Source organism: Pisolithus orientalis (genome assembly GCF_024613125.1).
Source record: "Pisolithus orientalis strain OTSU chromosome Unknown F5J12scaffold_8, whole genome shotgun sequence".
NCBI classification, from domain to species: domain Eukaryota; kingdom Fungi; phylum Basidiomycota; class Agaricomycetes; order Boletales; family Pisolithaceae; genus Pisolithus; species Pisolithus orientalis.
This window is the reverse complement of record NW_026260789.1, coordinates 1,143,271-1,164,929: the sequence shown is the minus strand read 5'-3', so window position 1 is coordinate 1,164,929 and position 21,659 is coordinate 1,143,271. Positions and strand designations below refer to the sequence as shown.

Sequence of the window (21,659 nt, the reverse complement as noted above, 5' to 3'; positions counted from 1 at the left end):
GCTGTCTTATGGTAGTTACTAAATGCCTCGTGTAGAAGTTTGAAATTGCGGAGCTAGAACAGGTTATTTTATGCGACCCGCAGTTGGTACAATTCACCTTGAACTCACTTCTACAATCCTGTTGAGCTTAGAATTCCTACAAAAGATAGAGGCACGTGCCGAGGGCATGTAAGATATACAACACATGTGAAAGTGGCGGGCACACTCGGAACAGAGGAAAAGAAAAGAAAGAGAATTGGCAATACTAAATGTCTCCAGAAAAGTATTAAGTGTCGCACTGAAGGGTTGGTATAACGTTGCTTGAGACAATGAAAAAGTCTGGTAGGACCGTACGAGACGAGTAGTACAAGGTAACGATGGTATGTTTGTAGAGGCGCGAAGTGCTTGACATTGAGGGATCTGCCTTGATCCCAGGCTTGGCACAGCAATTGTTAATCCATCCATATTGGTTCAACCTTGAGTTTCGCTCTCGGAAAATATTTCCCTTCCGGAAGTGCCTCTGCTTGCATCCGGATCTTGACCGATCGATGTATCTTTAGGCCCCGCCGTTGATTGGGGATATGGCGTCCCCTACCCATGTTCACCCTAAAGTCAAATCAAGAGAAATTCAAGCCAGTTCAGCTCACGGACTCCCAAACGGAAGACGAGAGTTACACACTTGATAATCCTGGCCCACATGTCATCCTCATCTCTCTGGTAGTGCTGCTTTTGCGGCAGCATTTCGAGTATCCACCAATACGGCGTAATCTTGAGTTGATCGTACATGGGGCTGAGCGCATCATAGAGATCCTCCATTTCCTCGCTCACAAATTTGCCGTCAGGATCACGCTGGATTACTGCATGGTCATCACAAGGTGCGTTAGGGTCAGCGTTTGCAGGGCTGTTATAAATGGGCGGTGGACGGGAAACCACGTGAGGGTACAATGTTGAAGGGTCCATGCCAATCTGCTGGAACATCGAGCGGTGGAAGAGAATTCCCACTTCGGTTTTGAAAATCTCTCGAATCATCCAGCGGAGAGGGATACGTGCTACACTGTTTCGAGTACCATTCTTGACGGAACCACCACCGACGTCTGAAACAGAGTTGCAAGTATTAAGACCATGTCAATTCCTGGACTGTTCGAGCTTACCGCAGTGACATCCTGCGAACCATACTTCGTCGAAAGCGGTCTGCAAGGATTGATTCGGTGTAGCGACGCTCCAGATCCTGAAGACTTGATTCCTGATGGTGTCCATTCGAGCTGCTTTTCTCATGCAGAAGCTTGTCGTAGGGAATATGAATGGAGGAGAACTTCTTGGTGCTTCGAGGCATTTCTCCTTTCTGGACGCCAAGTGTATTGTCGGCGTCTGTGGACCAGTTGTAGAAGTTCGGCATAAAGCGCCTGTACAAGGATTCAGATATATGAACATTAGCCTACGCAAAACATCAGTTGGGTACATACACTCGGTGTTCATCAAGTGCAAGAGCATGTCTGAAGTAGCGAATCTTGTTGTTTGCTCCTTGTGAAAGGCAGCCTGCGAGGGATGATGCCCACAGACTTAACAGTATCCCTATCCGAAGCACCCACATGATATAGAAGTTAGTGGAACCAAACCCTACGACGTCCCAATTGGTTCAAGAAGCTTACCAAACCCCCACGAATTCGACATCAACGTCGATAGAAAACCCCTTCTTGAGTGCCGTACTCTGCTTCCAGCCTTCTTCATCATCTTTGCGATACATTTTGTACGCAAACAGAAGATGCCTGGTGGTTGCAGCGTGGTAAGAGACCCACTTTGTGAAGCCTACAGTGGGGCTGAAGCAAGATCTGGCATTTTGCACCCTACGAAGCCTTACATGCCTGCCAGCGCGCGCGCGGTGTAGGCGCCTGTGGAAAATCCAAACAGACATATCCTATTCCCAACCTCATCTGTACAGTTGACGTATCAGTATCGAAGTCATGCGGAGGTGTGAGGAAAGCTCACAATTTTGCATCAAGAACTCGTAACCACCTGTCGAAAGCAAACGTAGTCGTTAGCGCCGCAACGAGAGGGGGATGCGGAGGCTCTGCGGCATACCCAAAATGTGAGCATCGAGGTCCCTCCCCTTCACAGTCAGGGGCATCCCGGCCTTATATTGCGGCCGGACATGAATGGTAATAAACGCAGGTCGAATGTGGCCAAGCCTACCTGGTAGTACACGACTTGCTGAGAGGGGTCATCCTTTTTCAACATATCGAATAACTGAACGACGTTCGAGTTCTAGCGGCGAGTGGAAGTCAACAAGCTTTGTGGAACGAACAGGACGGCGACCACCCACATCTTCGTGGAACTGGTTATATGTGCCATCAAAGCAGAGCACGAGAGTGCGATGGGCGTGGGCAGGGGGAATCACGTCGTCCGAAGACTTCGACATCATGATAATGGAACCCTAAGCTAGGCCCGTCAACAACGTTAAGCGCTCAAAACTCGCGATTTTGAGCGCTTACAGCGGTTTGCGAAAATAATGTCAGTTAGCAAAATATTTGTGAGCGCGTCGTGAGCCCTTCCCGATATGGGAATGTAGGAATGTGTGCGTTCATCCCATTCATTTGTCTACATACTACTAGCGATGGCCGAACTACATCATGTACTCACGAGATGGCGCAGTAAACAACATGTGCTGCAACGTACTTACCCATTCACTGTTATTGCGGCACATAGTATCTATCATCTCGAACAAACGCGTCCTTTAGCTGTGCACAGTGACTATATCCTGGTCTTCTGTGGTGTTGGGCGAGCGTACCGCTCGTTCTTACTCGTTTCGTCAACGACCGCGAGTTCCGACCCGTCGCCAGTGAGATTTTCGTGAGTCGGAGTGACGCCAGTAGTTAGTCTCACTAGTGTTTTCATGCCAGCTTGGTACGTTTCCTTGTTGGGCGGAGCTCACGACGCGCTCACAAATATTTTGCTAACTGACATTATTTCCGCAAACCGCTGTAATGTTTGCCAAGTGTGCATGCCGTAATTAGTAGCGTGGGCACACTGACGACGTTACGTGGTTAACGAAGGCGACCGAATAACCTACTTCCCGTGATGTGACATGATCTGCGGAGCCCTGCAACGAGGCTTGAGTCGAGGTTTGTTTCAAGTCTTCCATTGTCCTTCTACCAGAAGCATATAAGCTACCCATCGCATCTGAAGATACCACCTTACACTCTTAGGTACCCGAAGAAGTACGTGCGATGACCTAGACTAAACGTCGCCCCAGTGCTGAGCTGTTTGTCCACCTTTTAAGGAGATGCGGCTATTGGATGTAGACGCCGTTCTCGGCCGGGAAAAGGACATCCAACGAGCTGATCCCAACGTCGAGGTTCTGAAAGAAGCCGATAGCAAGAGTACAAGTTATGCGATACTCTCACATCGGTGGGGAACCGAGGTCAGTTATGAAGAGATGATAGGGCTAATGGAGATGGACGACGGAAAGAGGGAGAAGGTTAGAAACCGTGATGGCTACAAGAAGATCATCAAGAGCTGCGAGAAAGCTATGAGCGATGGCCACAAGTTCTTGTGGGTTGATACATGTTGTATCAACAAACAAAGCAGCGCCGAGCTATCAGAGGCCATCAATTCGATGTATCAGTGGTATCGAGACGCACAGGTGTGCTATGCGTACCTCCATGACATTGACGAGCCAGCCTTTCCTGCTGAACCAGACTATGGCAAGTTCAATTCTTCCAACGGTTGGCCGGAGTGGTTTTTGCGGGGCTGGACGCTCCAGGAACTCATCGCTCCGAAAGAAGTCCAATTCTTCAACAAGGGCTGGATGTGTATTGGTGACAAGCGGAACCTGGCACACAAGTTAGAGCGCATCACACAAATTCCTGACCGTGTGTTAAGGGGTGGTCTGGTGTCAGCATCTTCCAGTGTCGCCCAAATTATGTCGTGGGCAGCTGACCGGAAGACAACGCGGGTGGAAGATCGGGCGTATTCGTTGTTAGGGTTGTTCGGAGTGAGTATGCCGATGTTGTATGGAGAGGGGGAGAGAGCATTCCGACGACTGCAACTGGAAATCATCCGGGAATCCAACGATTGCAGCATATTTGCATGGGATCCCTATGCAAGGGTGCCGCGGTATGGCAGCGTCCTTGCAGATGACCCGAGCTACTTCAGGGCTTGTCGCTGCATCCAGAAGGACCTTGATACATCATTCGTCGACAAGTTGATCATGTATATCGACAAACACAAACTCGGCCGCCTCAAGAACGAAGCCGAATCGCGCAAAGATGCCAAAAAACTTTCTGTTTTCCTCGCTACCAATGCAGGTATCCAGATTTGCTTGCCCGTCATACCTTATTCCGAACCCAATCCCGGGCCCTATGAATTTCGTTATCTCGACTCTCCCAGGCCTACCACCCTGAAGGCTATACTGGCATGTAGCGACCAACATGGAGACCTAATCACAATCGATTTAACCTCCCGTGGATCTAGCTTCGACAGAACTCTTAGCGATAACGAGCTCAAACGGACATCTCCAGAGTTCATGGAACTCTATCTTACACATCATCAAGTTGACGAGCCAGCCTGTGGTCTTACGCTCGTCGACGCGAATGCGTCGCACTATGGTTTCATACGCTGTGGCACCTTCCCTCGCGAGATGACCAGCAATGCTTTCACCCTTTCGTCTCGCGCGAGCGATCTCATCCTCATAATCTATGCCAACTACAGTGCCAAATCTCGTTTTGCAGTTGGGCTTGGAAAACACTTTGGCCGGGAATGGATGCACGTCACTTGTGATGAATGCGTTGCAAATCAACAGGACGACTGCAAACCATGGTCGAGCTTTGCTGAGAAAGCATATGACATGATGTGGAGTGCACGGGCGCGACTTGCTCAGAAGTATCACAACGACAAGCTGCACGCCCACCTTTCCCAATCTATTTGGGCTGCAGCGGTTGTTTGGGAAAGTGACCTTGTGACGGTAGACATCAAAAAATGTGCTGGTTGTTGTGTTGGGACCACATGAGTGGACGGTTGGTTCTTTCGTCTGCATACACGTGCGGGTCTGAACTATCCAGTGTGACCCTAGATTAATCGTGCATTTCATTCGAAACTGGATGGAACAAGTCGGCAGGTTCGGGAGGACGAGTCAGCTTCCATGGAGAGAAGGAAGCAATTTGAGGATATCCGGTGAGCTCACGCTGCAGAGCGCTATGTGGTGTCTCTGAAGCTACGTTCCGGAGAATAGGAAGCGCTTTTACACCCAAGTGAACATGGTACCCATCTCCTATCATCTTTACTCAAGTAGCTAATCATGTGAGTTGCAGCATCAACCTACAGGAACCGAAGTTCATCGCAGTCATGGGGTGCGTTGAGGAACTGCATGAAATCTACAAGCACATACTGATTACGGCGACAGAACAGCCAGATGGCGGATGAAGTAATCACGTCCCTCTCAAATATGTTTGGGCTCAAGGACTTGACAAATTATGTGCGCATTCTTTCTTTCGACACCTCAGCCTGCTCACCCTCGAAGTATAGGTCGGCGAGATAACATTCTTCAAAAAGCTCCCCCTTATGGTGGGAACTAAGCCAGCCGGTGAAGGTGCTGCAGGCGTGGCAGAAGGTTAGCCTGCCACATTGAATATACTCGTCTACAAAGCTAAATTTTTCAGTCCCCGGAGACGGTTTACAATCATGCGCGCCGAAATCGTCGCCGGGGGCTCTGGTGGCGATAGGTAATCCATCCAAACTCAGGCAACAATCGATAACCATACAGGACCCACGCCTTGAGGTAGCGTTACCTCTTTTACTCAAGGAGTGCCAGACTCTTGGCATGTGGTATCGCACATCGAGCCGGAATTCTACTACAAAGCAAAAAATAAAGCACGAGGCGAGGTGCATATCGCAAACTCTGGGTGCTGGGGTAAGTATTCCCATCAATCTAAAAGAATTGGGATAACACTAGTTACAAAGATACTTCAGCATATCAGTATGGCCTTCACGTGTGGGCACTTGTGAGTATTCCACCTAGGTCATCTCGTTGTAGTACAATTCATTGTGCATTGATCCTAGATGTATTGATTACGACGGGTCAGTACCATCCCTTTTGATATTCAGTACTCCAGGTCTCGAACACTACATAGGCAACTCAGCACTGGTTCTATATTGCAAGAGATAAATGCACTCCAAACGAAACTCGATGCAACAGAAAACGAAGCCGAACAACGAGTACTGGAGGAGGACATCACGGGAAAGGCAGGGAAAGCATCCGGTTGCTATCTTTTGAGACTAATAATGCGGGTGTGTGCAGATCCTGTGGTTCTGTTGGCATGGAATCTGCTTAGAAGTGCACGAGCTATTGTCAGAGGCAAGCTGACTCCGATTTCTGTCAACGGTATTTGACATCACCCAGGTCTTGAACTACATTCGGAAAGCAGGAGAGGTGTATGTGAGTGGTAACGTGAGCACCGCAACATCCATCGTAATCATTGTCACTAGGGTTTACTCAAGATTGGACAAATTATTGAACAAGTCATGCCAGACTTGAATGGCGACCAAGCTCACTTGCAACGGTAAGCGACACCATTCGGTTTATAATGTTGATACGAATAGCTGAACTATACCGGGCCAGCATCATGGCTGATGCAAGAGCAGGCACGTCGAAGCATCAGTTGTGGCTTGCTGCGACAGCTCCGCAGCACACCAACTTGCGAGATAAAACTATTTCTAGGGACAAACCCACTCGAAACACGGAGGAAACCAACCTGGGTACAAGCTCCCAAATGTCCCCTACATCAGCGGATTTGTGAATTCTGGGCGCTGGCAAATGTACTTTTGGCTGTACCCGAGCGAGTTCGAGGCGTTCACGAGGATCACAGTGGCGTCGATGGGAATCGCGTAGTCACCACATACACGTTGGTTCCTCGATGTGACCAGTCTTCTGTAACGATGTCCAATGCTTTGAACATGAGAACAATCCCTATGGCTGTGAACAACTGTGCAACATACACATAGCATTTTTTACGGGAATGCAATCTCCGCAAGAGCAGGTGACGGGCCACAAACACGATAATTGGGTTGAAATCTGAGGTACTACAGCAGGGTCCAAATCGATAGACCAGAATTGACCAACACCCACAAAAAGCGCTTTTGTTTAGTTCTGAAATGTAGCCAAATAATGACGTTAGATCATGCGAAATTACCAAAAATGAACCAGAAAGAGCGCATGCTGTGCTCCAGTCGCCTCCCACCCACCGTGCCCAACGCCCGTTCCCTTGTGACCTATGCAGTTCCGGCATGCCACAATGTTTGAGTCACTATAGTACTTTTAGTAGTACATGAAGTGTAGAGTCTGAGTACAGACTTCAAAGGGTTTCAAGACTCGTAAAATAGCTACTATTAGTTGTACACTTGTAATTCTACACTAGTATGATTCAACACTGTAGCGGTATGGTGTAGTTCGCGCCAATGTTTGGCCACCAAACAAAAAGTGCTCATGTGAGCATCGCAAACGAAGTATAGTGCGCGCCATTGTTTGGCTGCATTCCAAGACTAAAGGAAAGCGCTTATGTGTGCGTTGGTCGATTCTGGTCTATCGATATGGAACCTGCTGTAAATGGCCAAACATTTTCTCGAGGACAGACTCTGCATAGACTAATGGGTATATTTCCCATTTTACTTTCGCTATGGACACCGTAAAATGCGGGTCGGCTGGCTAAAGCTATCTATAAGAGTATGTAATACTCCCGCGGGTCACCTGGTGCAACTAATTGAAATGGTGGAGCTCCTAACCTGAAATCGTACGGTAACTCCGCAACTTCTTTGATCTCGGTCTTGAAAACCTTAAAGATAAGGAGACAGGAACACGTGCCAAAGCATGTAAGATTCATAGAACACGCAAATGACTGGCAAGGGAGGCGGGCATAATTGCGCTCGCGGCGCGGTACGTACTATGGTACATTCCGGCAAAAAAAGGTGGACGAAGAATTACCAATACTAAATGTATTCAGTAAATGATGCTTCAGCGTAGAGGGCAGTGTGTAGTGTTGCACTATACGTTTGATATGACGTTGCATGGTACAGAGTGAGAAGGCGCGGGAGGAGTAACCAAAAAAAAAAAAATCAAGGTAACGCTAGCATGTCTCCGGAGGCACGAAGTGATAGAAATGAGGCTCGTCTTGCCTCCGTACTTGGCGTAACCTTTAATCCACCCATGTGGGCGCAACCTTGATCTTCGCGTTCGGCCAGTATTTCCCTTCCGCAAGTTTGTCTGCTTCCATCCGGATCTTGACCGATCGATGTATCCTCAGGGTCTCTCGGTTGGGGACATGGCGTCCCTTACCCATGTTTATCCTGAGGTCGGATCAAGAAAAATTCAAACTGGTTCAGCATGCGGACTCCCAAACGGAAGACGAGAGTTACACACTTGATATCCTTGACCCAAATGTCATCCTCATCTCTCTGGTAGTGCTGCTTTTGCGGCAGCATTTCGAGTATCCACCAATATCGCGCAATCTTGAGTTGATCGTAGATGGGGCTGAGCGCATCGTCGAGGTCCTCCATTTCCTCGCTCACAAATTTGCCATCGGGGTCACACTGGATTGCTGCATCGTCATCATCGCACGGTACGCCAGGGTCGGCGTTTGCAGGGCTGTTAAAGATGGCTGGTGGGCGGGGGGTCACGTGGGGGTACAATGTTGAGGGGTCCATGCCAATCTGCTTGAACATTGAGCGGTGGAAGAGAATGCCTACTTCGGTTTTGAAAATCTCCCGAATCATCCACCGGAGAGGGATACGTGCTAAACTGTTTCGAGTACCATTCTTGACGGAACCGCCACCGACGTCTGAAACGGAGTTGCAAGTATCAAGACCATGTTAATTCCCGGACTGTTCGAGCTTACCGCAGTGACATCCTGCGAACCATACTTCGTCGAAATCGGTCTGCAGGATTGATTCGGTGTAGCGACGCTCCAGATCCTGAAGACTTGATTCCTGATGGTGTCCATTCGAGCTGCTTTTCTCATGCAGAAGCTTGTCGTAGGGAATATGAATGGAGGAGAACTTCTTGGTGCTTCGAGGCATTTCTCCTTTCTGGACGCCAAGTTTATTGTCGGCGTCTGTGGACCGGTTGTAGAAGTTCGGCATAAAGCGCCTGTACAAGGATTCAGATATATGAACATTAGCCTACGCAAAACATCAGTTGGGTACATACACTCGGTGTTCATCAAGTGCAAGAGCATGTCTGAAGTAGCGAATCTTGTTGTTTGCTCTTGTGAAAGGCAGCCTGCGAGGGATGACGCCCACAGAGTTAACAGTATCCCTGTCCAAAGCGCCCACATGATACGGAAGTCAGTGGAACCAAACCCCATAATGTCCTATTAGCTCAAAAAGCTTACCAAACCCCGACGAATTCGACATCAACGTCGATAGAAAACGCCTTCTTAAATGCCTTACTCTGTTCCCAGCCTTCATCGTCATCCTTGCTATACATTTTGTACGCGAACGGAACCTGCTGGTGGTTGCAGCGTGGTAAGAGACCCACTTTGTGAAGCCTGTAGTGGGGCTAAGCAAGTGTTCCGGTATATAATACTGTTACGGAAGCCTTACATGCCAGCCAGCGCACGGGCAGTGTAGGCGCCTCGCGAAAACCCAAACAGACATATCCTATCTCCTGCGTCATCTGTAGAGTCGAGGTATCAATCATCATTGTTAGTATCAAATGAAGAAATGGAAATGTCGAAAAAAAACTCGCAGTTTTGCATCAAGAACTCGTAGCCACCTGCAGAAAACACGTGTTTGTTAGGCGCCGCGATAAGAGGATGCGGGTACCGGTGGCGTACCCATGACGTGAGCATCCAGGTTGTTCCCCACCATCGCATCGATGGTCTTGGAAAGCTTGGCGTAAAAGGGCGTGGCGATTTGAGGGATAGTGTATGTACCTATCCCCGCCTTATGTTGCGCCAGTCGTGAGTGGTAATGGACTCCGCCCCAATGTGAGCAAGCGCACCTGATAGTACACCATTTGTTGGGAGGGATCATCCTTTTTCAGCATCGAGAAAAACTGAACGATGTTCGAGTTCTAGCGGTAAGCGGAGGTCAATAAGTTGTGCAAGAGGATCAAAGACAACGACCACCTACATCAGCATCGAACTGGTCGCCTGTACCATCAAAGCAGAGCACGAGAGTGCGACAGGCATGTGCGGGAGGAATCACGTCGTCCGAACATTCTGACATCTTGATGGTCGAACCACCAGCAGTGGGAGAATGGGCTACGTTTGGGAAGTCGGGATAGGCGTCAGCGAAATGAGATGCATTGAGAAACTGAGAGAGTGGGGAAGAGTTGTCCGACATGCCTGACGGCTACCTAGCTGGCAGTTGCACGTTGGCAGAGCAGAACCCCTGTGAACTCATCTTACTTATATAAGGACCGGATGATATGAGATATGAATAGCATCCGGCTTCCCTTGCGACCCGAATAACGTCCATCAAGCTCAAGGGCCAAACGTGTGCTTAAGTTCAGGCGCATCATGTAACTTCTCTGGTCCTGTGTCACTTGCCGTCTCACGTGCGTCGCTCCACCGGCTTCAAATCTTTGTCTCCCCCGAAAGGAACGAGGGTCAAAGGAATGAATCGTGTCAGTGTGATTGGTGGCCATACGTGAAAACGAACTCACCTGGTGGAGCCTTGGAAGGCAATGCAGTCTTCTCTTCGGGAACTTGGACTTCCGGTTATTGGCAATTGCACCACCCGACACTGCAGATTGGCACCCACATGCAAGAGCGCCCACCCAGTCGATCGGACCCTGTATGTTCATAAGCGGTTCGTCGTGAGATGAACAATTGATTGACAGACAGTAATCCAGCCGTACATATTATTATGCGTATTATTACAAGTGGGGATTCCTATCAATAGTATTCGGTTCAGAACATGGATGTATTCCTGCTAAGCCAAACTCAGCATAGAAGGAACAATTGCGAACTTCTACCCCAGCGGCACTGGGGAGCACAGATCACATCTACAGCTAATGTACTATCCCACTTATGGATAAGCAGTATCCCGTGTATCATGAAACGGCAGTTCATGTATTATCCAGGGTTGTGACCAGTGTTTCTAGTGCCAGCGGCGTGCCGCTGGATCGCGGCGGCGGCTTCTCCCGGCTGAAAAGCATGGAGTGATTGGCCTGTCGTGATTACATAAGTCATTTGTGCATGCACCTATCAATGTGAGTTATGTTCACAAAATGGCCTCATGTACACAACACGAAAAGGGCTAACAGTTGCAAGTCAGCTGTTTACACAAGTAGTAGTACATGATAGTGTTGTAAAACCTGACCAGACATGCTCAGCATTGTAGACACAAGTGCTAACATTGATAATACCTGACTGGACATGCTGCAAGGAGTAAGTATACACATGTGTCCTCAGGGGCTACCATACCCACCTCACATCTGGGAAACAGCTACACAACACAGTTGTTAACAGCTCTTCCACACTTGAGTGAGCTCTCTCATTGGCCAACAAGTGTCTTAGTGAGTCATATGACAAGTCACTTCCAAACAGAGGCAGGTATAACCTGCTCACTCCCTTGGGTAGTTTTGCAGATGCAGCATTGTAGACACAAGTGCTGAGGTGTAAACTAATGTAAACAACTTTATAAGTACAACTGTGTACAGCATGTGACTGTTGATGCCAATGCACCCCCACAACAGGACATGTACAAATGAACAAGAGAGAGAGAATACACTGTAAGCTGAAAGAAGAAAAACACCTGAGTCCCATGCATAGAGAAAAGAAAAAGGAAAAACAGAAGTGAGCAAAGTGACTGTTGAAAAACCTGAACCCCAATGCCCCCTCAATGGGACATGAGAGACTGGTGATATGATGAGAGAAGCACAGGTGAGGTAGAGCCTTGGTGAGGACATCAGCAGTGTTGCAGGAGGACACAATCCACTCAAGGAGAAAAGTCCCAGCCTTGATGTGAGAGTGACAAAAGTGGTACTGTGCATCAATATGTTTGGTGCAATGGTTATTTGCAGCTTCTTGTGAAAGTGTGATCACTCTGGCATTGTTGGCATAGAGACAGATGGGAGGCAGTACAGAGTGTCAAGAATGTGTTCTGGAGTTATGGCAGCCTCTTGAAGTTTCACCCAGAGGGCTCAGAGTTTCTCCCTGACCCTTGGAATTAAATTCTGATGTCACTACACTTCCTAATTACCATACTATAAATTTTCTGCACTGTTGTTTTCCACCTCAGTGACTACTTTGTACACTGAGGTGAGTATAGCTAGATTCCTGCTTGTTTACTTGGTATTGACATAGTGTAGAAACTCATATCTTCATTAGGTACTAATACAGTGACTACTTTGTACACTGAGAAACTCATACCTTCATTAGGTTATGAGCCCCACTCTCATGCTCTAATTCCAAAAGAGTTATTACACAGCAAGAATACCCACTATGGCAAAAGACAATCATTCCTTACAAGTCCCAACCCTAAATGCAGATGGAAGCAACTGGTTATATTACAAGGCTTGGGTTGAGTGGGCCATCAGCTTGAAAGGGCTGATTGGACACCTGACTGGCTTGGATGCAAAACCAGAGGACCCTTCAGTGGGAAAAGACTCCTCCTGGAAGCCCACAGCCACAGAGCAAAAACTTGTCAGCAAATACCCAGAAAAACTCCAGCAATGGGCAAAGGACAACAGATATGTCAAGCAAGTGATTGCTGTGTCACTCCCAGAATCATTGTTCCTTTGAGTTCTGAAGGAAGAGACTGAAGAGTGTGTGGGGTGTCCTCACTGATCTTTTCCAAAACTGCTCTCACATTGTTGCAATCAATCTTTGGAGAAAACTCCAAGAATCCCACTGTGCAGAAAAAGGTGATGTCTGTGCTAACTTTGACAAGATGTGTGCACTGTGTGAACAACTTGCTGCACTTGGACAATCTATCACAGATGACAACTTTGCAGCAATCATTCTCAGTTCACTTCCCACTTCATATGACTCCAACCTTGCAGCTATGACATCTTTGGCCCTGGTCATGCAAAAGGACCTATTTCTGGACTTTATAATCAAAGTAATTTCTGATGAATAGCTATAGTCCCACTACAATTGCATTGCAGTTGTGCAGTGGTGGCAGGTTTGGTGGTTTTTTGGGCATAAGCTTATCCCATGCAGGTTCTGAGGAAGGATATTAGTTTGGTTGATTGAATGGTAATGGAATGTAACCAAAAGTTGCCCTGAGGCATTTTGTATTGTTGATATATTTAATCAGCAGCCCTTTTGCCCTTGGGTGTGCAAGGAGGGTGGCTGTGGCAAACAAGCCATACCCTAGGGTGTTGAACAGTATGTGTCACACTCTATCATACTTTTCTAATACACATGCACATTTTCTTGCTCATAAGGCCTGGATGAAGTTTACTGATCTTCCAGCTTTCAGTGGATGATGAGCAATTGAGATCTCCACCACAGCTACCAGTTTCTAGTTCAGTTCACAGTGCACTGGATCATTTCCAGGTCCCTGCACACAGGGCATACACAGTGAATCCCATCCAATGCACACAGAAAATGATGGATCATTAGGACAAGCCCTGCAGACAACATGCAACATGTCAATGACCCAAAATATTTAATCTCTTTCTTGGTAATGGTTCACCCTTGGACTCATGTGCATTCATCTTGGGGAAGGGGAACTTGACATGATTGATCAGCATGCTACTTCACTGATGCTGATCTGGACAGTGAGCATGAAGTTTGGAGATGATGCAAGGCTCACTGTGATCACTGCCCACATTAACCAGAAAAATGCTTAGTAAGCCAAAGCCAAAGCATAATAAATCATTCTGTAACAATTCCATGACATGGTGAAGGCTATGTCAATAACATGAACAACATGTGAGGTATCTGTACAACTTGGGACATTCACTCCAACTGATCCTCCCTTATTATGGGTGTGTGTGTGTTTTTGGATGATTTTGCCACAATGTAAGAAATTCAAAAAGACACATCAACCAGCATGCTGGAAATAATATCATCAAAAGACTACAAACATAAGAAACTGGAGAACTTACAATCTCAGCCTAGCACTGTAAAGACAAATTGCCAATCATTCCCTATTCCCCCTCTTTACTGCACAAGATACATGTTAAGATGTTGATGACAAGTGTGGAGGAAATAGTGTCATACACATCTGGTTGTTCCTTGCAATATCCACAAGGATAGGGCATAAAATGTCAATGTTATGACCATGTTCCATAAAGGCTGCTTTGATGAGTTGGTGAACATTAGCTTTGACATTTGATGTTTGATATTTGTTGACAGCAAATGCCAAGCACCGCCGCAAAGACCTCCCTGTCTTTTCCTGCAACAAGAAGTATAAATATTCAAACACAAGTAAGGCACCTGAAGCAATGAGATACATCTGGGATGGAATACAAAGATGTCATTTACCAATGCCATGCTCCACAACACGTTGCATTGATGATTGTTGAGTGGTGGCCAAGGAGGGCATTGCAGGGAGTGAAGTACGATGATGAATGAGAGGCTATGACATTGCACCTTAGCTTTTCTGAACATGATGAAAGGAAGAAGGAACTGAAACATACAACCTACAGAACAACCATGAAAGGATATGTGAGGTAAGGTGAGGTATTCACAAACCAACTGTCAATCTAGTTAGCTTTCATTGCATGAGAAATGCAGATTAAAATGATTACATCCTACATGAAATGTGTCAGCATTGGTCAAAATGCAGAATGGTGGTGACTACTAACATGCTGTAGTGTATAGCTCAGGATAAAAGCATCAAAATAATATGCATAAAAGGGGCACCCACATCCTGAAAGATCAGTTTAAACTTGACACTTGAACCACATGCATTGATGAACCTCACCAACTGTGCAATATTCAGAAACTGGTGACTGAATACTAAGAGCAACCAAAACCTACTTGCTATGATTGCAACAGGAGAACATGAGAAATAGTAAACATGCACCACTGCCAGCTTCCATGGCTTCACTCACTTTCTATGGACCAAGCAAACTTGATCAGTGTCAGTCCACCATCAACATCCAAAGTTCCCCTCACATGCTATGAACCCAAGTTCAACAGAGTGGTGGAGAAGATAGTCAGCATGGATCCATCACAACCTGCCATGACTCCACTCACATGCTATAAACCCAAGTCCAACAGAGTGGCAGTGAAGATGGTCAGCATGCATCCAACACCACCTGTCATGACCCCACTCACTGGCTATGAACCCAAGCCCAGCAGAGTGGCAGCAAAGATGGTCAGCATGAATCCAACACCACCTGCCATGTCTCAACTCACTTCCTATGCACCCAATTACAACAGAGCAGCAGTGAAGATGGTCAGCATGCATCTACCACCACCTGCTGTGACTCCACTCACTTTCTATGCACCCAAGTCCAACAGAGTGGCAGTGAAGATGGTCAGCATGCATCCTCCTCCACCTGCCATGACCCCACTCACATACTATGAACCCAAGTCCAGCAGAGTGGCAGTGAAGATGGTCAGCATGCATCCAACACCACCTGACATGACCCCACTCACATTCTATGAACCCCAGTCCAACAGAGTGGCAGTGAAGATGGTCAGCATGCATCCACCACCACCTGCCATGACTTCACTCACTGGCTATGAACCCAAGTCCAACAGAGTGACAGTAAAGATGGTCAGTGTGCATCCACCACCACCAGCCAGGACTCCACTCACTGTCTATGGACCCAAGTCCAACAAAGTGGCAGGGAAGATGGTCAGCATGCATCCACCACCACCTGCCATGACTCCACTCACTCGCTATGAACCCAAGTCCAACAGAGTGGCAGTGAAGATGGTCAGTATGCATCTACCACCACCTGTCATGACTCCACTCACTAACTATGAACCCAAGTCCAACAGAGTGGCAGTGAAGATGGTCAGCATGCATCCACCACCATCTGCCATGACTCCACTCACTGGCTATGAAACCAATTCCAGCAGAGTGGCAGTGATGATGGTCAGTGTGCATCCAACACCACCTGTCATGACTCCACTCACTAACTATGAGCCCAAGACCAACAGAGCCACAAGGAAGAAGGTCAGCATGCATCCATCACCACCTGCCATGCCTCCACTCACTTCCTATGCACCCAAATCCAACAGAGTGGCAGTGAAGATGGTCAGCATGCATCTACCACCACCTGCTATGACTCCACTCACTTTCTGTGAACCCAAATCCAACAGAGTGGCAGGGAAGATGGTCAGCATGCATCCTCCACCACCTGCCATGAATCCACCCACTGGCTATGAACCCAAGTCCAACCAAGTGACAGTGAAGATGGTCAGCATGCATCCAACACCACCTGCCATGACTCCACTCACATCCTATGGACCCAAGTCCAACAGAGTGGCAGAAAAGATGGTCAGCATGCATCCAACACCACCTGCCATGATTCCACTCACCCACTATGAACCCAAGTCCAACAGAGTGGCAGTGAAAATGGTCAGCATGCATCCAACACCACCAGCCAGGACTCTACTTACTCCCTATGAACCCAAGTCCAACAGAGTGGCAGTGATGATGGTCAGCATGCATCCACCACCACCTGCCATGACTCCACTCACTGGCTATGAACCCAAGTCCAACAGAGTGGCAGTGAAGATGGTCAGCATGCATCCACCACCACCAGCCATGACTCCACTCACTAACTATGAACCCAAGTCCAACAGAGTAGCAGTGAAAATGGTCAGCATGCATCCAACACCACCTGCCATGACTCCACTCACTCTCTGTAGACCCAAATCCAACAGAGTGGCATTGAAGATGGTCAGCATGCATCCAACACCACCTGCCATGACTCCACTCACTAACTAAGACCCCAAGTCCAACAGAGCAGCAGTGAAGATGGTCAGTATGCATCCACCACCACCTGCCATGACTCCACTTACTCCCTATGAACCCCAGTCCAACAGAGTGGCAGGGAAGATGGTCAGCATGCATCCACCACCACCTGCCATGACTCTACTCACATCCTATGATCCCAAGTCCAACAGAGTCATGGTGAAGATGGTCAGCATGCATCCAACACCACCTGCCATGTCTCAACCCACTTGCTATGCACCCAAGTCCAACCAAGTGGCAGTGAAGATGGTCAGCATGCATCCAACACCACCTGCCATGACTCCACTCACCTTCTATGGACTCAAGTCCAACAGAGTGGCAGTGAAGATGGTCAGCATGCATCTACCACCACCTGCCATGACTCCACTCACATACTATGAACTCAAGTCCAACAGAGTGGCAGTGAAGATGGTCAGCATGCATCCAACACCACCTTCCATGACTCCACTCACATGCTATGAACCCAAGTCCAACAGAGTGGTGGTGAAGATGGTCAGCATGCATCCAACACCACCTACCATGACTCCACTTACAAACTATGCACCCAAGTCCAACATTGTGGCAGTGAAGATGGTCAGCATGCATCCACCACCACCTGCCATGTCTCCACTCACATACTATGAACCCAAGTCCAACAGCATGGCAGGGAAGATGGTCAGCATGTATCCATCACCACCTGCCATGACTCCACTCACATACTATGAACCCAAGTCCAACAGAGTAGCAGTGAAGATGGTCAGCATGCATCCACCACTACCTGCCATGACTACACTCACTCCCTATGAACCCAATTCCAACAGAGTGGCAGGGAAGATGGTCAGCATGCATCCAACACCACTTGCCATGACTCCACTCACATACTATGAACCCCAGTCCAACAGAGTGGCAGTGAAGATGGTCAGCATGCATCCACCACCACCTGCCATGATTCCACTCACATACTATGGAACCCAAGTCCAACAGAGTGGCAGTGAAGATGGTCAGCATGCATCCAACACCACCTGCCATGACTCCACTCACATACTATGAACCCAGGTCCAACAGTATAGCAGGGAAGATGGTCAGCATGCATCCTCCACCACCTGCCATGACTCCACTCACTTGCTATGAACCCATGTCCAACAGAGTGGCAGTGAAGATGGTCAACATGCATCCACCACCACCTGCTGTGACTCCACTCACTCCCTATGAACCCAAGTCCAACAGATTGGCAGTGAAGATGGTCAGCATGCATCTACCACCACCTGTCATGACTCCACTCACCATCTATGAACCCAATTCCAACAGAGTGGCAGTGATGATGGTCAGCATACTTTCACCACCACCTGCCATGACTCCACTCACTTGCTATGAACCCAAGTCCAACAGAGTGGTGGTGAAGATGGTCAGCATGCATCCATCACCATCTGCCATGACTCCACTCACATTCTGTGAACCCAAATCCAACAGAGCAGCATTGAAAGATGGTCAGTATGCATCCACCATCACCTGCCATGACTCCACTCACATACTATCCAATAAAGGCCAGCAGCAACACAAACACATTGAGCATAAATTCCACACAACAATATACTCCATTTGACACACATTCTGATCATCAATTAGTATTACATTCATTTAAGACCCTTTTTCCTTACATATGGAAACCATTTGGACAACTCCAATGCCAGCTTTGTAGTATTCAACTTCCCCTTTTTTATGTATACCTTCAATGTTCTGGCTGCTCTCAGTACTTTCCCAATGGAAAACTAGTAAGCTTCACCACTTACTCTAATATAGCAAATTCAATACACAGTCCCAGGTTAGTCTGCTGTGTTGACATCAGGAGTGCTTGTAGCCCATCCACAGTCAAAGCATTTGCTGTGCATTTTAATAGGGATGTACAATCTCCACCTTCTTCATGCATCCCTGCAGAGATTTCTCACCTGCTTAACTGCCCTCCATGGAATATATTCAGTACTTACCACCAAGTGACAAGTAGTGCTGAGGTGCAAATTTGAACCCATTCAACCAATCCTTGAGCTTTGCAATATTGTTCTCCAAAATCTCTTTTTCCAGTGCTGCTACATTTGTTGCATCTATAGTCAATTCCTGGTCCTCAAGCTGTTCAATTGCCTCTAGCTCCAAGGTATCTGCCTTTGTTAGCAGTAAAATCACAGGAACTATGGAATCCCAAAAAGGTATTCATAAAAGCAATAAGTCTATGCAAATATATACATACCATTCCCTGTATCACACTCTTGGAAAAACTTTTTTTCAGCTGCTGTAACCATCCTGTGGATGTCAGTCATTGCAATGCAAAACCTAAGTCAACCACCAGGATCACATCAGTATGGCAGTCACATCACTTCTGATGTTCTTACCAAATGGCATGTATTCTCTGGTTTAGTTTTGGTGTCCTCGCACGACCCATCACAAATTTCTTCATCATGTCAAACTGCCCTTTGCTTCCAGCCTCAAATCCACATGAATCATGGAATACAAAACGTGGATTACTCCGGAAGACCAGCTCATCCTCAATGTTGTGGTAGCCACGCTGGATACATTCAACACTGTGTTGCATGAGTGTCCAGAGACAAGCCTCTCACCTTTATTGAATCCTGCACTATGGTGGGTGCTACCTGAATACAACCCAACTTACTGTTATGTAATCTGAAGTATGGATCATGCATATTGCATACCTTCTGTCCTTCTGCATTGAAAATCTCTGGTTGATCTGTAGTGTTACAGACCCTCTGCAGGATTGTCGTTTTACCTGCATTTGCTCTGCCCATGACAAGAATGCGAAAGCGATGGATGCGATCGACATGCTCCTTAGCTTTTGCAGGGTCCAGACGATTGAGAGGCCGGAAAGAGGGTGATGCTAGTTATTATTGTTATGCTTGTCCCACTCGTTCACAAGTAAAATACGCACTCGAAGATTCTTCCCCCGTGCTCGCAGGAACAGGAATATCCACATCACCTTCGGGGGGAGCGATACAGCTCGGTAGAGAACCTGGTCACGCAACTTCAGCAGATATATCTCACAGTGCATAGGCGTGTGTGCAACCACCTTGAGTATCCTCTGAAATGGGATTGTTCGTGAGGCTGTAGACAGACTGAGAACGTGAGCGAATATCTTCATTGCCTGGAGGAGTATCTAGACAGTATTTCCGTCAATACATGAATGTGAATGTATGTATAACTGGGTGACGTACCAGGTTGATAAGCTTCAGCGCGATCCTCTCGTCCATCGGCAAGCTGGGAAGAGGGTAACTCTGGTTACTGATGTTAGACTTCTCTCAATCATCACCAGCACCACACTCGCCCGTGAGTATTTCTCCAGCATGTACAGTAAGTGAACGTGAACTCGTAGTTTGATCATCAGTCAGCACAGGAGTAGGAGTGCTTGTACTATTTGGCAAACAATCTGGGCAAACAATTTCAGCGGACATGTGAACGATCATGAAAGAGGATGTGCGACCACCTTGAGGGGGGGCGGGAGCAGCAACATCCGAATCCGTGCTGCATGGACGATCGGTTTCAATTGGCGCAGGAATGTCGGGATCCGTGTTACCTGCAGGAGAATGTCGACAGTAATAAGTTCAGCCTACCCAAGAACGCGACCATCGTGAAAAGCGTAGGACGTACTTGGTTGGGTTTCCACAGTGGAAGTGGGAGCTCGTTCAACCATTGCATGGTTGCTCCGTGCCCGAGAACGTGGTCGCCATAACGTTGGCCATAATCCGCTACAACACCCAAGAGCCATGAACAATGTAAAGACGAGATTCTTGAAGTTTTCTGGAAAGCAGTAAGCGTATAGTTGCGGGAGGATGGAAATAGTCGAGTGGTAAGGGCGTGGAGCTGCGGACTCGTGTTGATCGATAAGAAGAGCGCTCGTGGAATGCACACTGCCAATCCGTAAGAGCCATGCGTCACGCTGAGACCATTGCAACCATAGAACACCGTACTTATGCAGAACGACTCTTTCGGAATCCCCTCTTCAAGCAAACGACAAGGGTTACTGCGGTGTTCTGCGGTCTCCCCACTGCGTTTTAGCAGCAGGCTTGAGACACTTATATCTTCAACAATTGAAACAGTCTAGAGACGAAACTTGCTACGTGTCCTAGGCTACAGTAGGCGATCGGTTTGCACGAACAAGTGTCCTTTCGTGTTGACCCGTTTCACGATCCAAAAGACGCCATCCTCCTCCAAACGCTTGTCCTCCGATCGGTTGAGACCATTTTGACAAGGCAGCCTCCCTAGCGACGCGGCGACCCTGAACACTCCCATCGAGATATGGATTGGTTACCTCTCCAGTAAGTAGTACTTGTTAGACCATGCTGGACGACTGCAAGCACACTAAGATATCCTACAGCATCCGATCCCATTCCCCTCCATCCGCCCGATTTATGGCTTCCTCTTCGAGAACTAGTACGCTCTTATGCGCTGGGAAGTATTGGGCGCAAATCCGAGAGGCTTGGTCTCGCCCACCTGCTGGCAGTCCCGGGTTGTTATCGATCGCATCTCGAATGAGAAGCATTTCACTCTGCAAGCAATAGACGCCAGGTCTATGCACCTCCGCTCTTCGCGGTGTCGGCCAGCCATCCTCGGATTGTTTTCACGGGGCCTGTTAGGAAGCCACGCGACGTATGAACTTCTGGTTTGACTGTTGTGTCGCAATTGAAGCAATGGTGCCCATAGTCGTCGCCCGTGCCCGCTGCCCTCTCAACCATAGACATCCTCCCATCTTTGTTTCACACTCTTCTGATATATAGCTCTTCACGGTGTCGCAGGGAACAGGACGCTCGTACCCCGAA

The 21,659-nt window shown here is 47.8% G+C and overlaps 6 protein-coding genes across 6 annotated transcripts; 3 read left to right on the top strand and 3 right to left on the bottom strand.

Moving 5' to 3' along the window:
* Positions 1–431: 431 nt before the first annotated feature.
* On the bottom strand, positions 432–2,871 carry F5J12DRAFT_781644 (uncharacterized protein; the record flags this gene model as incomplete). Its single annotated transcript, XM_051742576.1, has 12 exons — positions 432–585; positions 659–1,073; positions 1,156–1,382; positions 1,629–1,796; positions 1,838–1,910; positions 1,966–1,992; positions 2,059–2,110; positions 2,170–2,241; positions 2,300–2,410; positions 2,583–2,599; positions 2,653–2,663; positions 2,765–2,871. The coding sequence occupies 12 exons, from the start codon at positions 2,869–2,871 to the stop codon at positions 432–434; spliced, it is 1,434 nt and encodes a 477-aa protein (XP_051601968.1).
* Positions 2,872–2,941: 70 nt separating this feature from the next.
* Positions 2,942–5,446, top strand: F5J12DRAFT_551287 (heterokaryon incompatibility protein-domain-containing protein). Its single transcript, XM_051740030.1, has 5 exons — positions 2,942–3,098; positions 3,183–3,194; positions 3,257–4,991; positions 5,048–5,274; positions 5,383–5,446. Exon 3 carries the CDS (start codon positions 3,260–3,262, stop codon positions 4,982–4,984), a length of 1,725 nt encoding a protein of 574 aa, XP_051601967.1. The 5' UTR covers positions 2,942–3,098; positions 3,183–3,194; positions 3,257–3,259; the 3' UTR covers positions 4,985–4,991; positions 5,048–5,274; positions 5,383–5,446.
* On the top strand, positions 5,160–6,802 carry F5J12DRAFT_551200 (uncharacterized protein). Its single transcript, XM_051740029.1, has 11 exons — positions 5,160–5,274; positions 5,383–5,449; positions 5,500–5,584; positions 5,634–5,884; positions 5,935–5,975; positions 6,034–6,051; positions 6,105–6,216; positions 6,272–6,328; positions 6,374–6,409; positions 6,460–6,533; positions 6,593–6,802. Exons 2-11 carry the CDS (start codon positions 5,387–5,389, stop codon positions 6,768–6,770), a joined length of 915 nt encoding a protein of 304 aa, XP_051601966.1. The 5' UTR covers positions 5,160–5,274; positions 5,383–5,386; the 3' UTR covers positions 6,771–6,802.
* Positions 6,803–7,663: 861 nt separating this feature from the next.
* On the bottom strand, positions 7,664–10,610 carry F5J12DRAFT_820628 (uncharacterized protein). The gene is made up of 10 exons (XM_051745268.1): positions 10,099–10,610; positions 9,968–10,039; positions 9,801–9,909; positions 9,713–9,739; positions 9,568–9,640; positions 9,357–9,512; positions 9,173–9,280; positions 8,862–9,112; positions 8,387–8,804; positions 7,664–8,313 (listed from the first exon to the last, which is right to left on the bottom strand). The coding sequence occupies exons 1-10, from the start codon at positions 10,309–10,311 to the stop codon at positions 8,163–8,165; spliced, it is 1,578 nt and encodes a 525-aa protein (XP_051601965.1). The 5' UTR covers positions 10,312–10,610; the 3' UTR covers positions 7,664–8,162.
* Positions 10,611–15,108: 4,498 nt separating this feature from the next.
* Positions 15,109–15,894, top strand: F5J12DRAFT_820615 (uncharacterized protein; the record flags this gene model as incomplete). The annotated part of the gene is made up of 1 exon (XM_051745267.1): positions 15,109–15,894. A coding segment is annotated over one exon (783 nt), but the record flags the coding sequence as incomplete, so codon positions are not given.
* Positions 15,895–18,383: 2,489 nt separating this feature from the next.
* F5J12DRAFT_912106 (uncharacterized protein) lies at positions 18,384–20,718 on the bottom strand. Its single transcript, XM_051749057.1, has 12 exons — positions 20,491–20,718; positions 20,327–20,416; positions 20,168–20,269; positions 20,058–20,117; positions 19,913–19,999; positions 19,775–19,855; positions 19,542–19,723; positions 19,449–19,481; positions 19,224–19,396; positions 19,082–19,164; positions 18,825–19,022; positions 18,384–18,768 (listed from the first exon to the last, which is right to left on the bottom strand). Exons 1-12 carry the CDS (start codon positions 20,606–20,608, stop codon positions 18,626–18,628), a joined length of 1,350 nt encoding a protein of 449 aa, XP_051601963.1. The 5' UTR covers positions 20,609–20,718; the 3' UTR covers positions 18,384–18,625.
* Between the last annotated feature and the right edge of the window lie 941 nt (positions 20,719–21,659).

Excerpts from the sequence above, each read along its gene's own strand:
- F5J12DRAFT_820628 (XM_051745268.1), bottom strand. The coding sequence starts at position 10,311 with ATGTCGGACAACTCTTCCCCACTCTCTCAGTTTCTCAATGCATCTCAT. Across the intron at positions 8,805-8,861 it reads GTTCGCAGGATGTCACTGCG|ACGTCGGTGGCGGTTCCGTC; the intron begins GTAAGCTCGAAC and ends ACTCCGTTTCAG. Across the intron at positions 8,314-8,386 it reads ATTTGGGTCAAGGATATCAA|GATAAACATGGGTAAGGGAC; the intron begins GTGTGTAACTCT and ends ATCCGACCTCAG.
- F5J12DRAFT_912106 (XM_051749057.1), bottom strand. The coding sequence starts at position 20,608 with ATGGCTCTTGGGTGTTGTAGCGGATTATGGCCAACGTTATGGCGACCA. Across the intron at positions 19,397-19,448 it reads TAGTGCAGGATTCAATAAAG|CGTGGCTACCACAACATTGA; the intron begins GTGAGAGGCTTG and ends GAATGTATCCAG. Across the intron at positions 18,769-18,824 it reads GCACTACTTGTCACTTGGTG|GGATGCATGAAGAAGGTGGA; the intron begins GTAAGTACTGAA and ends AAATCTCTGCAG.
- F5J12DRAFT_551200 (XM_051740029.1), top strand. The coding sequence starts at position 5,387 with ATGGCGGATGAAGTAATCACGTCCCTCTCAAATATGTTTGGGCTCAAG. Across the intron at positions 6,217-6,271 it reads AGGAGGACATCACGGGAAAG|ATCCTGTGGTTCTGTTGGCA; the intron begins GCAGGGAAAGCA and ends GGGTGTGTGCAG. Across the intron at positions 6,410-6,459 it reads GGAAAGCAGGAGAGGTGTAT|GGTTTACTCAAGATTGGACA; the intron begins GTGAGTGGTAAC and ends CATTGTCACTAG.
- F5J12DRAFT_551287 (XM_051740030.1), top strand. The coding sequence starts at position 3,260 with ATGCGGCTATTGGATGTAGACGCCGTTCTCGGCCGGGAAAAGGACATC.